General features: G+C 42.8%; 1 protein-coding gene across 16 annotated transcripts in view; it reads right to left on the reverse strand.

The window, feature by feature from the left end:
• The window catches only part of LOC119650369 (protein alan shepard), a 460,805-nt gene that overhangs the window by 93,377 nt on the left and 348,621 nt on the right, over positions 1 to 18,807 (reverse strand). The window contains exon 1 of one of the 16 annotated variants that reach the window (XM_038053097.1): positions 1,889 to 2,576. The exons of the other annotated variants lie outside the window; for them this stretch is intronic. Coding sequence (XP_037909025.1) covers positions 1,889 to 1,945 — 57 coding nt within the window. The 5' untranslated portion in view covers positions 1,946 to 2,576. Of the gene's footprint in view, positions 1 to 1,888; positions 2,577 to 18,807 lie in introns of those variants that run through there. 16 annotated transcript variants of the gene reach the window in all.

Here is an 18,807-nt window from a genome sequence, read left to right on the forward strand (position 1 = left end):
CACAAAAGAAAGTTTCACAGGTCGTGGAAAAATTGCAGCGGGCATGCGATGGCGCTATGCCTATGACTTTCAGAAGACGAAATCCTAATTTCTGGTGGAATTCAGAAATTGCGGAATGCCGGGAAAAGCTAGGCGACGCTCCCAGCGCAAAGAAACCGACTTGAGTTCGAGGAGCTGCACGTGCAATATAAAAATGCGAGAAAATCGCAAAAAACAAATCCGAACATTTCAAGCAGATGTGTACTCAAGCTGACTATGAACCATGAGATGGCGCATACAGGTCGGTAGTGTCATCACTATAAGGCGAGCGCTCCCCACCGATTACTTGTCCAGAGTTGTTGCAGAATATAGTGAACGCTCTGTTCCCAGAAGATGTGAACTGTACAAGTCTTCCTGCAGTACATTTAAATCCCGACGAAGTTCCGATACTGGTTAATGAGGACGTTCTAGACGCAGCGAAAAGATTGATTAAAAAAAAGATCCACCGCGTTCGAGAGAAAAATCCTCCAAAGAATTTTTGGCCCCCTATATGAGGATGGACGATTCCATAGCCTACATAACGACGAAATCTGTGAACGATACCATGCCATGACCGTCAAGTTGTGGATAAAATCCGGCTCAATAGGCCTGGAAAGTCTATAAGGGCAATATCTATGGTAGAAAAAGAAGACGAGGCAGACCCTGCCTGAGATAGAGCGATGGCGTAGGTCAGGACGCCATACAGCTTTTAGGGATACCGAATTGGTTCACTTCGGCCCAAAACCGGGATGTTCGAAGTTCCTTATTAAGGCAGGCCTAGACCGGATACCGGTTGTTGCGTCGTTGATGATGATGATGAATATTCTCTCTGCACTGAACATTGAATGGGAACAACACTTGGAAAATGACCATCATTGATACTCAAGAGTACCAACCCTTTCTCAACACTTTCGACCGTGTCATCGATTTACTCTGGCCCAACATACTCGTATTCTTGATCTTTCTACTTCGGCTTACGAATGAAATATCGGTAAGTGTGTTAATTAGAAGGCGGAAGTGACAGTAAATCGGTCACATTTTAAGAAAGGGCCACGACCCTATGTCGGCTATAGCATGGAATAAAATCTACTTTCCCAAAGTGACCGACAGATAGGTCGCGCTAATAGTAATAGAGGAGTGTAGATTTCTCGCATTTCTCTGTTTAGGGAGCTAAGGTACATTTCGAGAAACCGCCGATGACGATGCGTAGTTGTAGTGAATGAGCTCTCCACCATTTAGGGAATATTGCCAACCATATAAAAAAATTGGATGATGTATAATAATTGCAAGGATAAACTTATCCGCTGTCGAAGGAAGCGTTAAAAACCGATCAGCGTCCGCAATAGATTCTTCGCAGACAAATGCGTCATTTCGATAGTCAACAAAGGAGTCACAAATTAATTGGCATACCAAAGCCAAACTAAACTAAACTACGTAAATTAAAAATATAACGTGGACAGAGGACCCTAAACTATTCAGCAACTACCAAAAATACACCTGTTAATCCGTATTATCTTCAAATGGCATGTTTCTAATAAATTCGCAAATCAGCTGATAAATTCAGAATATCTATGAGTCATAAATGAGCACGGGGATGTTTTCTTTAGATTAAATCCAATTCTTGAACAAAGAATTTAGTTTTTAGCCATCGTTTTGACCCATCCATGGATTGATTCCCGACTTCTGGCAAAAAATTAGAGCCCGCAAAGTGAATGGATTCTATCTCAGAAGCTGTTTTTCCGTGGAAACGTATTTATCGGGAAAATTCACAATTCACTGCTGATTTTATCGGTAGGTCACCGATAAGCTGTTTACTTTCTTTATTGCATTTTCGTAAAGCATATTTAAGTAAAGATGTTGACTAGCTTACATGATAGCCATTTAATATAAACATAGCAGCATTGTTGAAGTGATAACAGTCATCCATTTTGAGACGATCGCAATTTGATTCTGATTAATAAAAAGAGAGAATCACAGGAATTCCTCCGGAAGGAGCACAAGGCACATTAACGTGATTTCGATTTTACTTTCTTTTGGGTGTTTTTTTGTACACTGGAATCACTAGATTTACATTATTCTCTGCTTTCTGTGATGAAAGAACTTGCACTTTACTATTTTTCGCACAGTGACTCACTCACATACAATGATGGCCATTTATCGATATTTTTTCTAATTAAAAAAGCACTCCATTAACATACGAACTATTCGTGAAGCACGGCCGATTTTTGGTGATTAAGCGGATGCGATTCGGGAACGCGATTGAATCACAAGTGCAACCGGGGATCACTACAATATGTTGTCAGCTCTTTGCTGGAATTGTGGAAAACGGATCCAGTATCTGTTCTGCCTAAGAATTCCGACGAGATACGCCCCTGTTTGAAGAATCTCGGATAATTTTCACCACTAACACCGACATCAATGACTTCCACACACTAACCAACACTAGTGCTGTATCAAGCGGAGCGATTATCAGTAGACCGCACTTCAGGGGCAACAACGAAAAATGACTGAACGCCGCCATATACCAAAATAAGTGAAAAATTTTCTTTCATTGTTGTGTTGCTCCCGCAATCAATTTACAGAGTTTTGTGGGCGTCTTATCATTTCAGCTTTGAATAAAAACAGCATAGAGAAAAAATACTTTATAGGCGGCACGGAATTCTCTCGCTCGCCGGCCGCTGCTATTCCGGAGACAACAGCGCAACTTTATATTGCATGCACGACGTATGGCATGCTAAGTACATATGTGGAAAAAATTGCGATAGCGGCAAGTGAGCAAATTAAGCTACAACTGAAATCCAGAGTTCATGTTTGTCCATATGGTCCATAGGATTTTCGAAGATTTTCCAGTCGTATCGGGCTAGCCATCCCATTTAGAGAGCGCCGGAAGGCAAGACTCAAGATTAGGAATGCTGCAGTCTGCAGCAGCGCAAACAATGGAGGCTCATGGATAGCCTGCGACATACACGGACTTCACATACTTCCATACGTTGTGAAAAATTATAAGATCCCATGAAGCCTGCAAAATAAATCGATACAAGTTCAGGCCCACCTCCTCTCTCTTATCACTGAAGAACCAGAGGCTCCAAATCAGTCAACCCTGCTTTTCAAATTGAATCGACCATCAAAGGCTGTGTAGGGTGGAAGGCATCTTGGGATGCCTCGATGTAGGGCCAGATTTTTGGCAGCTCCTCAAAGAAACCCAAAGAACTCCGCATGACAGCCTATTACCAAAGGAAACTCTCCCGTGCAGTCATGGTTTATCTGAATTCCACGAAACTAATTACTCAAAACAGATTCACTCAGAAAAATTGAAGACCCATCCGCCATCCAATAATAGTCATTACATAGTCGCAGTAGAACGAATCACCGAGATACGAGCGGCGCTCCTACTTAGAATACTTGCAGATAGCGATATTAGGCAATGATTAGCCCAAGCATCTGATGATGCCTCCCTGGCACCGAAGCATATCTAAACTTCGCATTAGCAATCGGCATGGGTCATAAATTGACATTAAACGACAGCATTCCAGGCATTATCAGCATCTTGGCGAGATTGAAGATGTTGGGATGGTGGAAAAAATGCAGCGGACCAAGAGTAATTCTTATCACGTATTGTTGCGATTCATATAGGCGAGCAGTTGTGTGCGTATTGTTTCTGCTCAATAATAAAGAATGAATATAATCGCTCAGGCGATTACCGTCTTAATGGCTTTATGAATCATGCATTCATGTGACGCAAGCCCCAAATTATCTACAAGCTGGCGATGATAATAAATACGATAATATGATATGAATTCAGCTTTATTGAGGATTTCGGCCAGAGAAAGCGAAATGGATAAAAATTTGCACATAAAGCACACCCTATTTGATAAGAGAACGGAACGAAATCAGACGAAAAATGGTCATAATGAAGCATGCCCAGAGAACAGACGTCAAGAATGACCGTTGTATCTCAGATATGACCCTCTCACTGGCTGCATACATTTGCATAATATTTCGCTTAACAACCTGAAGGTTGGATGAAAACGTGGAAAAAAACTTTAAGATAAATTCTGAATGTTATTCATGATAGTGTAATGCATCTCATTCAGTTTATTCCAATTAGCCTGGAAACTGGTGTCCAAACATGAATATGGAAACTACGGATTTGAACTCTCCAAATGGTAAGAAGTCACAGACTTCGAATCCTCCCCCAATTATGTCGCGACCGAAGCGAAGAAAGCTGTAGAAGGCATGCTTTCCGAGTCAATGAAAAGTTTGCAATTAGTGGCTACGGCGAAGTCATCCAGGAAGGAAAGGGCGGCAACTCTCAACTTGGGAGAAATTGGTAATCCCACTACGGCTGGCCCGCTTACGGTACTACAAGCTAAATCTACCCGCAAACGGAAGAGGAAGGCTCGACTGAATGAAACTTCAGCCACTAAGGAGTCCCCTCTCCTGGCTGAATCCTTGTTGTCAGAATCTTATCCTTGACCCTTAGCTAGTTTAGTTTACTGGGAGGAGCCGCAGCTCCGAGCACTCAGGCCATTGTTACGCCCATTGTACTATCCCCGTAAATCGCCTATTTAATGGCTTCCCGTCTACGGCGTTCGCAGGCATTAGCGAATCTGAGCATATTCTCCAGAGGCAGAGAGTGTGCTGATCCTTCATTGAAGAAAACCTTGCCAAGATGTTTTCGTCTGAGATCTGAGGAGACCGGGCAGCTGCATTAAAAGTGCAGGGCCGTCTCCTCCTCATCCTTCACCTTAACCGTGAAGAGCGGGAGAGAGGGAAGCTGGTAATGTGGACGCTACTGCTTTAACGCCGGTATGTGGAAATGGACCCAAGCAACTCGGACACCATGAACCTGCGAAGGCTTCAAAACGGCGGCAGAAGAACGCACTGTGAAGGAAGCACCTTGAGAATGAGGACATGGGCGTGGCTGCACCACTAGGTGCGGTAATCTCCAAAGAAATCGGACGCAGGAAAACGGAATCTTCGGCGGAAGGTGTTAACCCCGATAAAACGCACACTGGACGCACCAAACTCTTCTGACAGCGGTAATGCGCACAAGAAGCGTAAGACCAACACATCTGTGGTGGCCAACGCTTTATTGTACTCCGCACCAGGGCCTACATCCCCGCGTTCCGTGGGGATTAGGACCGTTTGCCGGGAGGTGATCAAATCAGCGGGAGAGATCTCAACGAAGCTGGTCCCTCCCATACGAATACGGATACATTTGTGACTGCTGCCTTGGGAGTTTCTTTCAAGGATGCCAAAATGTCAAAAGGACAATTTATTTAGAGTGCACTGATGGGACTGCCGTAAAGTGGCTCAAGCAGGTAATCCCGCATTTGAAGTTCATGTCGAATGTTGGTTACCGGACAGCAGAGAACATCATCTTCCTGCTGGGTGAACACAACCCAGGCATGGACTTTGGACACTGGAGGATAAAGTTCATGAATGCCAGGAAAGACAAATCTACAAACGGGGAGGGTTTCAACTTCTTTTTCGAACTAGACCAAAAGTGTCTGCATGTGCTCAGGGGAAGTCATCATACGGTGCTCCACTTTTTCCTAGATAAATTGAAATTCAATCATATGTATCCATTTTGAGAGCAAAGAAAAATGATGGCCTTCGACTCACGCAAGATAGAGCAAATTGTAGCATCTTCGGTGGGCTCTCCCACAATGGAGCTGGGCGCGGAGGATAGTACATACAGTGGTGGAACCCCCTATGGTGGTTCGCACTGGTGAAGGGACTACAGAGTGAACTAACTAGTAACTTCTCCTACACCTTTTACGGAACAGGTGAAAAAAAGGAAAGCCGGAGACGTGAACAGAACTGATTTAGTGCCAGTTTGAATGATCGAATCTATGCAAACCGGACACTGCAAACCACTCAAGGTGCTAAGTGGAAAACAGACGAATGGTCTGTGGGATAAGATGAAACCTTTCGTGAATGAGGGCATGGGAACTGCTGTACCTCCAAGTGCGGCTTTTCTCAGAGAAATCAAACACGAGGGGATCGAGTCTTTGACGGTAGGGTGTAGAGAGAATTCCGTCACACGCGGACCGCGGCATACGCGTTTAACAGTTTTCCACCACATTGTAGACTAAGTTTATGTCGAAAAACATAAGGATTGGTCAAATTAACCTGCTGTCCAGATAGCTGAGTGGTTAGAGCGCAAGGCTATCGTACGGAAGGTCGCGGTTCAAATCTCACTGGTGGCAGTGAAATTTGTATCGTGATTTGACGTCGGATACCAGTCGACTCTGCTGCGAATGAGTACCTGAGTCAAATCAGGGTAATAATGTCGGGCGAGCGCAATGCTGACCACATTGCCTCCTAGTGTACCATTACGGTCTTGAATGAAGTGCTCTAACACACTTCAAGGCCCTGATCCAACATGGATTGTTGCGCCAACGATTATTATATAAATTAACCTGCAGCATGCAAAAGCCTCTCATATCTGTTGGCAGCGAGGCTGACAAAGCTGCAGGACTGTTCCTACATTTTTCTGGTGCGCGAGCCATAGGATCAGTAAAGGAGACTAGGATATTTTACGATGAAAGATCCATAAGACCAAGAGCTTCTGTCTTGATGTCAAGACCATACTGAGCCAGTTCTGTTCCCACGCTACGGACATCATACAATACCAGATTAATGAAGGGAGAAAAAGCATCATAGTTGCCTCCGATAATTCATCCTATGATTCTTTGAATCCTTCACTGACGCAAGAACTAAGGGAACTAGTAACGTATCCAGAATCAAGTGATCTTGAACTCTTCTGTGATATTGGATCAGTCAAGAGGACTGTGATGAAAGATCTTCGAGACTAAGGGCCTGCGTTCTGATGTCAAAAGGAGTTAGAGGCGACCATGCTGAGACAATTCTGTTCTCAGGACCTTGTTGCGGTCAATTTACAATACCAGGTTAATGGTAGGAGGAGAAACGTCATAGTTGCCTGAAGTGATTGACCTAACAATCTGCACTTCAAAATTGTTCGAGTTAACTAGAGACTAGTGAGTGCTAGATGAAGTCTCACTCTCAGATCATCGTTACTTAGAATTTAATCTAACTATCCCAGGCAAACAGCCTGTAATACAAAGACGGAATCTTAGGAAAACGAATTGGGCGAAGTTCGATGAACTTCTTGGCGACAAAGTTGAGCTCGGTAGGCGTCTGAATAGCACACTTTTAGAGTGCTTTGAAGAGGCTTGTCCTATTTCCCGAGGCCAACGTGGTAAAAGGGTTCAATGCTGGAACGAAGAACTGTAGAGACTCAGGAAATCAGCCAAACGACTTCCAAATCGTGCTTGAATGAGAATGCAACTCTGAAGGGTGAGTACGCGATGGGGGTGTTCGTGGACATTGAAGGGGCTTTTGACTGTGCGCCCTTCCAAAAGCTCTGTGATGCCACCAGAGAGCATGGTGTTGACGAAACTTTAATAAAGTGGATCTACGCTATGCTAACGCGGAGATTGTTGTGTGCTGAAGTGGGTGTTGATCGCTACTTAACAACGGAAGCAACGAAAGGCTACCCTCAAGGCGGTGTGCTATCGCCACTTCTGTGGAGCATGCTGATCAACTCACTACTATGCGAACTGCAAAATCTGCCATGCGGATGACGTGGCTGTGCTGGCTGTTAGTCAAGATCTCGGAATTGTGTGTAGAAATACACAACGCGCCGTTGATTTGATTGACAGTTGGTGTCTCAGGCATGGACTTTTAGTAAACGTAAATAAAACTGAATGGTCTTTGCCTTCCAGAGATGAGGGATAACAACTCTCCGAAGAAGTGAAATATCTGGAAGTTATCCTAGACAAGAAGCTTCTTTGGAACAAACATGTAGAGGTAAAAATGGAACGAGCTCCTACAGCTTCTGGGCTGTGTAGGTGGATCTTTGCCTCGACATGGGGACTAAGGCCTCAAGTAATAATGTGAATATATGTTGCATCATTAGGCCGGTGTTCGCTTATGCATCCGAAGTGTGGTGGGTTAAGGTGAAACAGAAGAGTTCGCTGTAAACAAGCCACATTGCAAAGAACTGTGTGTCTGGGTATCGCCGGGGCCATGAGCACCACATCCGGCGCAGTTCTGAATGCATTACTAAATTTGCTGCCCTTGGATTTCAGAGCACTGGAATGAGAGCAGTTCATAGACTAATGCGATTGGATCTATGGGAAAACAATGGACGTGGGGGCACAAGCATTGGAGGAGTCATTGGGAGAACTGAATTTAGTTTTCGCAATGCTTTCCGGTTCTCAGATCCCCATACATCTGTTTGGTAGAAGATATGATATTATTTTGAAATGGAAAGAAAACTGGGACGAACCAGAGGAATGCGTATCAGGATATACTGACGTCTTCTACACCGACGGTTCAAAGACAGAAAATGGTTCTGGAGCAGGAGTCTCTACCTCTCGAATAAAACCGACAAGTGGGTTTTTCCTTTGGGACAATACATAACGGTCTTTCAAGCTGAAGTGTATGCGATCCTAAGGGCGGCAACTTGGATGATTGACGAGCGGTTGAAGGGCAGGCGCATCGCGATCTGTAGCGAAAATCAAGCTGCATTGAGGGCGTTGAGTAGTACTTTGATCACTTCAAAAATCGGTCAGAAATGTAGAACCCGATTGAATTCTGTTTCTAGATTCAATACGGTGGATTTATTCTGGGTACCTGGTCATTGTGGTGCAGAGGGAAATTAAATCTCAGATTCCTTAGCAAAATAGGCTTCAACTTTCCCCATGCCCGTACCGGCAGCATTGGCTGTCGCTGTTATCAAAAACTGGGAACAAGCCATAAGGGCAGGTGACGAAGCCTTAATGCTGCTAGACAGACCAAACTCTTCCTGTCAGAACCAAACAAACATAATGCAAAGTTTATCCTGTCGAAAAGCAGGAAGACTTGCAGAAGTATTGTGGGCATTCTGACTAGCCATAATTCACTAGCTGGACATATGTTCAGAATAGGAATTATCCAAGATGATACGTGTCCATCCTGCAATGAGGAAACGGAATCCACGGAACATTTTCTATGTGAGTGCCCCGCTTACGAACACATCAGACATCAGATTGATTGATACTGATGTGCTCCAACTGCAACGGATATTTTTTTGAGAATTGTGGAGTCCTAAGTCCGCATCAACCTAATTCTGGACCGGACCAAATGCAGAGCAACTTACTCTCTTTTTTTTTGGTCCATGGCCGATGACGGCTTTGCCCTGGGAGATGAGGTGAGGCAGCGTCTGACGATTTGCCTCTGCCCTGATAAGAAACCGTAAAGCCGTCATCACCTGACATTTTTTTTGCAACGGATAGCATCACATCCACTAACAGGAATCCTGCGATACATTAAAGAATCCGAGATATTGCGTTAGACGGGGGATCGAGTACAATGAACCATTAAGGTCTGAGTGCACACACAGGTTATATCGGCTGTCGAGTGTAATATGTGGTGCTGGTGATATAACATGACTTTTCCGATTTGCTTTGTAATATTATTTTTTTCAAGAAGTGATGTGATACCACTTTACCTACCAAGGTGATGTTTCATTGTGTAATTGAGTTATAATGAATCGACATTTGTGAGGATTCACTCGGCAAACATGAAGGATTCACTATGCGAATGCCACTACCGCTAAGCTGTAGGAAAGGAATATTTCTGAAGGTCACCTTTCAAACTATTTTCAGGACTCTTATAGAAGTCAATTTGCATCAAATCCTCTGCCAGCAATATTGGATTCAACCACGCTGAATGGTAATATATTTCGATTTCGACAGGCTATTTTCCAGGGTATCTAGGCTAACTAGTTCGAAATCAAAGGAAACCTTTGACAACTTTTCACTGTACCCTATTTGAAATTTAAATAAATCACCGAAATCCTGCACAACTATCAATCATTCATCAACTATTCTCGTAATGCTAATCCGTTATTTCAAATACGTTTTCATTTAGGCTCGAAAATCTCTCATGTTACGTTGTAATAAACCATTCTCGTTTCGCTTGACATGAAATAATGATATTCACGTTTGTATTGTTGTTGCTGCCTTGCTTTTATTGTTTAATAAAAAAGATTTATTTCCACCATGAGCTAATATTTCACTACATAAAGTACTTGATATAGGTGAAGCCTGTGCAATTCCGTAGGCAGTTGGGCATCTGGTGAGCTGATTCTGGGTTCCTGACGACGTCTCTATTGTCTATGTAGAGTGTGCGGTCGTGAATTTAGGCTAAATAGCATCATCACCCCACGAAATGACCGATCCACATCAGTGATTCTCATTGCAGTAATTAAAAATTTATTAAGTTAATTTGAATAAATTAAAATATGGAAAGATAGTGCGATTAAATAGATGTACTCATAATGTATGATGATAATGGAGGAATGGAAGTCATTATTACGTAAAATTTCTTTGATATCGTTCCAGGTATTGATTACAGATGCTTTTATGAGATACTTGGGCTCTTGGGCTGGGGGGCTAATTAGGAAATGTCTCCAGGTTTCCTTGAATTTCTCTCTCGTTTGTCTTTGATATACCAAAATAACGCCCTAAGTGACTCTCAGAAATTCATCTCTTCATTGAATGAAATTTTCAGAATTTTTTAAATAGAGTAGCTTTGGGGGAACTTTCTTTTTTAGAGGCGATCCCGCCATGGCAACAGTGAACAAATTAGGACACAATTAATAACTTGCGTTTTATGTGTTTCCTCATTTAACATGGCAACCGCGATTACATAAAGCACTAATTCTGCACATGCGAGAAATAAGTATGACCAAACCCGGTCGAATGCAATAATCTAATAAGTGACAGAAGCATACAGTCCTATAAAAGCCAGCAAGAGCCAACAATAAAAACAATTAGAACAATCCAATAAAATAATCAAAATTTAATAGCCGCACAAAACAGTCAACATCTTTCTTTCCCCCATAATTCCGGGCGTTTATGGGGTGGTACCAGATATTTGGAGAGGAGGTGGCTGAGTGGTACTTCACAGCAAGAGTAGCTTCTTTAATTTTCATGCACTGCTAATTCGAAAACCTCGGGTATTTTCTATCATAGATTCAGTTATACCCGTAAATCCCACGGAGGAAATCGCGAGATAGGCAATGAAATCCACAGCTAAGAAGTTCTAATGGCATTTGTCTTAATTGTACTAAACTGTAATTCAAGGTTGCCATGACATAGCCAAGATAAACGAAACACAAAGACGCCGACTGAGAAAAGTATGGGGGAGAAGTTGCCCAGAGCAACTTGCATTAAAACTTTAGTAATTAGAATCATTTGCTGAACAAGCCGCACTGAATTGCGCCCCCATCGTTAATTAGTTGTGTCTATCTGTATGATCGTGAGGCAAATCTCGCTAATATTCTTTCCTGTGTTTAGATATTCTTATCTGAATTTTATGCTCGGTATTTAATCATAAAATTAATTTTGGTTAATGGATTCGTGGAAAAAAGGCTGCAATTTGCTTTTCGAACTAATGTGGTTGACGAGCCAGATAATGAAACATATTCAATATTCGGTTTCTTTACAGGATGGCGATTTGGGATGATTTCTCCCGCTTGTTCATCGCAACCCTTGCTGGCTCTGCAGAGCTGCTCCTTCGCCAATCAGTGGAAAAGGGGGATGACCGTCAAAATTGCGAAGGAAGACAGCCTCTTGAATGCGACAATTGGAAGGTTGGTCCCTGCTATTACAAAGATTATGGCTAAAATTATTCTGAAATGCGTTAAAGAGCATCTCGAAAACTTGATCGACAGCTGCATTTATAACATCAACGCCCTTCGCATCATTTTGGGGGCAGTGTTAGGAGTTCAGATCTCTGCTTCATCTCCATCTCCATTGCTCCACTGATTTTGAAAAAAATTCAGAAGAATTTTAAGTCTAAAGCGAAATCTGACAAAGTGTATACTGTCGCAGATATGTTTTTTTTTCTTGTTATCGGTGACGCTCTTCATGCTGGCTTGTCTATAGGACGTGGAAGGCTTAAATCAACGAAGAAATTCTTCCTTAAGAACCTCCACTACAGTGATGATATCTGGTTGTTGTCTCATCGAAGGTCAGGGACCTTGACTAAATGACAAGCACAATCCGAGTGAAGATAAACAAAACCAAGGTTCTTAATCTCATGGATCATCTTACTTTTCCTATCTACATTAACGGTAGAATATTCAAGAAGGATAGATACATTGATAATCTATCTTGGTAGAGCTGTTTATACTAATGGTAAAACCGAGCTTCAGGTAGCGCATTACCAGCGCTAGATCCACCCTTGTTTTCTCTGGAATTTGAAAATGTAAATACCTCAAAGACTCCAAGCCATTCTTAACCTGTCTCCGCCGTGTCAGGTGTACTCTAGCTCGACATACTTTCAAACGAGGAGCTGCGTCGGCGTATGAACCAGTCACCGGTAAAAGTACTGATTAGAAAGCTTAAGTAACAAGGATAGGTTAAACTGTAAGAAACTGCTTTGTTGGTTATATTGGGCCATTAAGTATGAAATCAACTAGTGCTTTGACAGTAGACAAATTCGAGGTGTCTCACTGACAGCTCCCAATTTTTTGAATGTATTGCTACACTCTGGTTCTGCCAATCCTAAATTATATTTTACAACCATTCTTTTATTTTGCCTTGTTTAGAGCAATTTTTCCGACACCATGGATAAGTCAAGAGTGCTTGCCATTTTTCGAGATGTCAGCGAACAAAAGCAGCGGAAGCAGTTCGTAATATATCGGATCTTTCGGTGATAGTACAATTGTGTATGGTGGGGGAGAAGCTACAGCTTCTGAGCACTCAGGCCGTGTTGACCCATTGTACTCGCCGATAGTACAATTAATGAATCCACTATTCGTCGTTGTTTTGTAAAGTTTTCTTTGGCCGATTTTAGCCTTGAGAATGAGCCTCGTGGTAGATCCGAAGCTAAGGTTAATAACAGCGAATTAAGAGCCGTATTGGGAGATGATACTTCACAAAGTATTGATCAGTTAGAAAAAAGGTTTCACTCTTCTGTCATAATTGAACATTTGAAACAGATTCCTACCCCAAATATGATTTATCGGAAGAATCCAAACAAGTTCGTAGAAGCACAATGGCGCAGAACTACTGAGAAGAAGTGAAGGCTTCTAGAGAACACGTTTCGTGGAATGGATAACAATGGTGGGTAGACGGGGTGGGTGCGCTATGGCCGCCATATTATATTTGAGGCTTGATATACCCTTTACGCATCTCCAGTGACTGTTTGGTGCCGCTAAGAAGACAGTTCTGAAGAAGCTGAAGGTCGAAATAACGTTAGAGTGAGCTAAGAAATCAACCACTGAGGAAACGTGTCCCTCCTCCTCTTTTGAAGCAAAACGAATTATGCGAAATTAGGCCAAACTATTAGGTTGTTGCACATGAAATGGCCGATTTGGCAATCAAGTGAAGTTAGTTGCGATTTTGCTGTATCAAACTACCACCAGTGGCGCTGTTGATGGCGGATAATGAAGTATAGATATTCCTACATTTAATCAAGGAGTCATTTCAGTATCGTTGTGATAACAAAGAATAAAAAGGATGGAAAAGAGCCAAGAACGTATTCTTTTTCTGTATGAGTTCAAACTTGGTCATAAAGCAACGGAGGCGACCAGGAACATTAACAGCGCATTTCGAAATGATCCTGGTCCTGTCTCCCTCAATTTTTTGTCGATGCAGTCTAATAATTCACCGTAGTATTGTCCGGAGATCGTTCTTCCTTTTTCTATCAAATTCATGATTCAGGATGACGTCGTTCGCATCGCAAAAAAATCGTCACCATGACCTTTCCGGCCGTTGGGACTGTCTTCATCTTCTTTGGAGCAGATTCATCGGGAGAAATACATTGTTTTCATTGTTGGTTAGTTTCTGGTGTATAATGACGAATCCAAGTTTCGTCAGCGGTGACAACTCGCTGCAAAAGCTCCTTCGGATTTCGTTTAATTTTCTCTAAACAAGTTAACAGCCATATCCGTTTGTTGTTCACCGTGAGTAATCGCAGGCCCATCGGGCAGACAATTTTTTCATCGCCAAGTTATCACAAATAAAAATAAAAAGTAAAATATCAATTGCCGTTCCGGCCGACACACTTACGACCTCTGCAACCTCGTGCATTTTCGTTCGTCGATCAGCGAAAATCATGCCATGGACTTTTTGAATGATTTCCTCGGTGACCACATCTACCGGGCGTCCTCGTCGCTTATCAGCAAAAACGAATGTTCACCCAAGTTTAAATTCGTTGAACTAATATCTAACTGTAGTCATAGATGGTGAAGTGTCCCCATAAACAGTATCCAACTTTGCTTTTATCTCCTCGTATCTTTCCCATCCAAAAACAAAAAGCCAATTACCGAACGATACTGTTCTTTTTCCATCTTAGCGAAAATCACGAAACACCGTCTTACTCGAATGGCTGCAAATCCAAATTAATCTGTCAATCAGTCTCAATTTGTTTTTCCGTCGTTTGATAGATGGCAGCACACGATAATAACACCAATATCCCTTAGGAATGCCCTCTATCGCTAAACACGGGTACTTATTGAGCGACACTCGTATACTCCAAAGTTTACCGCGTCGAAAAGCAGGCATTCTGAATGCTGATAACCCACTAGCTGGAAATATGTTCAGAATAGGAGTATTCGAAGCAGAATCCGTGGAACAGTTCTCATGTGAATGCCTAGGGGCCTATAGGGGCATCAGGCATCAAATTGTTGGCCCTGATGTATGGTGAATGGGTGAATTTACGTTGCACATTTTCAAGGACAAGACAATCATAGTTACGAGAAGGAGACCAGATCACGGAACAATACTCGAGGGTATTCCTCACGAAGGAATTGAAGAGAGCTAGGAAGGGTTGGATGGAGTCAAGATCAGAGGCGGAGCGAAGTATAAAACCTGACAATTTTGCTGCTCGATTGGTGACATCGAAGCAATGAGTGTCAAAGCGGAACTTATCGTCGAAAGTGACTCCGAGGTCATGGGACAGGGACAGGTTGGAGGTAGTGGACCTACGGTTAACGAAGCCATGTTGATCTTCCGCCATGTGTTGGCCAAAATGGGCGGATATATCTTTCCAGGATTTTGGAACAGGAAGAGAGGAGGGAAATGGGACGGTAATTCTCGGCAAGCGTACGATTGCCACTTTTATGTATGGGGATGATGAGAGCCTCTTTCCACAAGCCGAGAAAATGATTCTCTTCGAGGCTTTTGTTGAAAATAAAAGATAGGAGAAGGGATATGGACTTACCATCGTAACCAGGTTCGACATTGGCATCAAGTTTGCCAATGAGGTACTCGGCAAGGATAGGGGTAAGCAGGGGAATGGTAGGCGATGCGGGGGAACATAGACTAACGAAAAGTAACGGCAGACTAAATCACAAGATAGTTGTTGGGGGGACTTAGCTGAGAAGCCAGAAAATTTAATGGACGGAGGGGATAACTGGGCAGGGCAGCGGGAGTGGGACCAGAAAAGTTTCAGGCTACTGCGCTTTAGTGAGTCTTCCACACTGGTCAAATATTCGTTTCTAGACTTACGTATTAAGGATTTGACTGATGAACGTAGAGATTTGAAAAAAACTAAGTCTGCATCGTTTCTCGAAGAGAAGAACTTCTTCCTCGCAGTCTCCTTTTGACGTAGTTTATTGTGAACTTCAGTGGTGAACCAGACGGGGTAAGAGCGTAAGCACTTAGGAGAGGAGAGAACGTAACAAGGAAGAAGATCAGATAAAATAGTATAGAAAGTGTTGAGTGTTTGGTCACACGTAAATGGAGAGAGGAGGGGGACCCAGTTGATTGACGCCAGGGCTGAGTCCAGACCTTCGAAGTTTGCCTTACGAAAGTTGTACTTGGTAGGCTTGCGAACGAATGGAGAGTGGAGTCGGGATATCTGAACATCGAACCCAAGAGCAGGATGATGGGCGTCAGGGCAGGATTGGAAAAGACAACGGACAGGAAGGTTAGAGAGGACAAGGTCAAGAGGGCGATCTAAGTGGTTTCTAGAAAGGCACCACAGGTGTACATGAAAGTAGATAGAGGAAGGAAAGGGTGGGTCGAGTTATTAGGGAGGGAGAGAAGGCAAGGAGTAATGGGCCAGGAGAGCATAGGAAGATTAAAGTCGCCACAGAAGATAGAAGGAAGTGAGGGAAACAAAGTGGTTAGGACCTCTGATAATCTGTCGAAGAAATCCTCGTACAGAGAAGGCGGGCTTAGGCAGGGAAAATATACACACGATATGATAAAGAGACATACGTTTGGCGGAAAGACACGTATGGTGACAGAATCATAGGGGGAGGAGGGGAGGAAATGGGACTTAATAGCTATGAGGGCTCCTACGCCATTTGTCTTGCCAAGCGCAGTGCAGTCTCTATCACAACGAAAGACAGAGTAATCTTCGAGGAGCTGAGAATCTAAAACCCTGTCATCGAGCCAGGTTTCAGAAATGCAGATAACATGATGTTGGAATGCTAAAGCAGACAGTTTGAAATTCGACAGCCTGGTCCTTAGACCTTAGACATTTTGGTAAAAGAGTGTATAATTGCCGGAATTATTCAAATTCGGCGAGGCAGGCGGGTGGGCCGGAAATTTTCGCGAAGCTTAGTCCTCTGATAAGGCTTAACGAAGACCCCCTATCGCCAAAAGGAAGATTGGACGATAGCATCGAAGTCGTGGGGATATGTCACTTTGAAGGAAGCTATCACTCGGTTAGTAGAGCCATCCTTTGTCAGCTTCACACATGAAAGAGGTGACAAAGTTTAGTTGGTTTTGCTTCTGATATAGGGCAGAATATCGTCGGACTATCCTTGAACAGCTGTTTTGGTGGCGACGCAACGTTCAATTGGGGGCCGCTCGGGCGACATAAGGTCGGAAAGGCCTGCGGTTCAGCGGTGGCGGGCGTCGATGATACACAGGAGGAAGCATGTGGTGGTGCTAATGCACCGACTGTAGGACAATCGCCAGAAGTGCGTAGCGCATCCGATGCTAAGTTGAGAACATATTCCTTGGATGGAGGACGATGGATGATTTTTCAGTTGGCTACATCCACGGAAGTTATCATAAGAGTATTTTTTTAAACTTATTTCAAACATTTAACATTTAAAAGAGAAAATACAGTTCTTTCCCCTTCAGTTAAATGTATAAAGATTTTAGATAATCAGGGAAAATATTGTCAGGGAATTGCCTCGTGATTGGCATCAGGTTATAGGTTTGCATATAAACTGCAACCTCACGAATGTTGACAATATTTAATCAACACATCATAAGTAAATAGTTCCTGAATGTTTAGATGACGTCAAAGTTAATCATTGATTCCCATATTACATGGGCGTTATTGATAAAATTCCCCAGAGCTTTAACGTCAGTATAACTACACAACCTAATTCCCGCGTAGGTTGATAGTCAACATAAACCATAAGTAACCTAACCATTGGTTCAAACCCTGGTTTAGTCATGAGTTTACCTCTGAGTTTACTCAGCTGGTGCAGATTTTTTTATATTCGCAGTATTCAATGTCAAGATTATTTAAATGAAGCAGTGAAGGGCAAACTTACTGCAACCCTCTCCTCTGTCATTCATTAGTTTGGCCTAGCTCTGGCAAATAGTCCTGGATTGATTATGTATCTGAACCAGTTGCATTTGGTACTATACAAGATATAGTGTTACCGAGCAAGTGATCGCATTCTACGAAAAAATCTCAAGATACTTTTTACCGAAACATCTGACATACGAAAATTAAGTAGGTCAAAAGGAGTGGGGGATCCAAAAGGGATGTATGTACTTCTCTACAATATTTTAAATGGCCAATACTAGATAACTCAAGGCTCTAGGCAGAACCTCGGCAAATATCGATTTTGATCTAACGGACATGCTCATTCATTGCCGCTTATTCTCAGATAACAGCGAAATTGTTTTATTATCAGAGAAATCCTCCAGCCTTAGATTCGGACACAGTACAAACAAAGTCTACATGTAAAGCAAGTTTGTATTATAGTAATATTCTGTCTACGGGAATAATCAATAAGACCATTTTGCAGCCCCCGAAAGAGAAACGACCATTTCGCCTTTTGGCTATCGACCTTCCGTTGTATCTTATCTTTCCCATTCCAGAACCAAACGAAAATGACTATTATCGTCTCCAAGACATTGGGGCCACCATTAAAGACGGCAGGATTATAAAATGAATTTATAAATATCCAGGGAAACATAAAATTCACAATACTAAGCCATTATATTCGACATTTATTGTAACATTCAAATGAAAATACCCGAAAAGATTTGCTACAGATTCCTCCGTTGATTTTGCCTAGAGTTCAATTCGGGGGCTCCTTGGCAGAAAGTTATGGTAACGACCTAGGTCAAGAGCCTTGCTATCGCCTTCATTGCCCGCTGACATATTGCAGAGGAATGTTAACGCAGGGAGGGTTCCAAAGGCGACATTGAAAAGCACTAGTATGGAAACAAGTGTTCATCCCACACTCACTCTGCACCTAAGGCCAGTGTACACATGAAGTTATTATGTCAAATGCAATGATAACAACTGGTACGCAGCTGGTCTACATTTAATTCGATTGTGGGCTCTAGTCTGGTTTTTCACCACCAACAGCTAGAGCTTAGCCCAGCATATTGACGTCAAAGGCGTGCCTATGTATATTGTTAGGCGTTAATGCGTTAAGCAGGCCAATGTACCCAAAATCGGCTGAAGATATTATACTAATACAGTGGCTACCTAACGGCTTGGAAACATGATGGATGGCACATTTGACCGGATTGCAATCATGGGATAGCGTCGATA

The sequence above is a fragment of the Hermetia illucens genome, chromosome 2 (assembly GCF_905115235.1).
Source record: "Hermetia illucens chromosome 2, iHerIll2.2.curated.20191125, whole genome shotgun sequence".
Taxonomy (NCBI): Eukaryota; Metazoa; Arthropoda; class Insecta; order Diptera; family Stratiomyidae; genus Hermetia; species Hermetia illucens.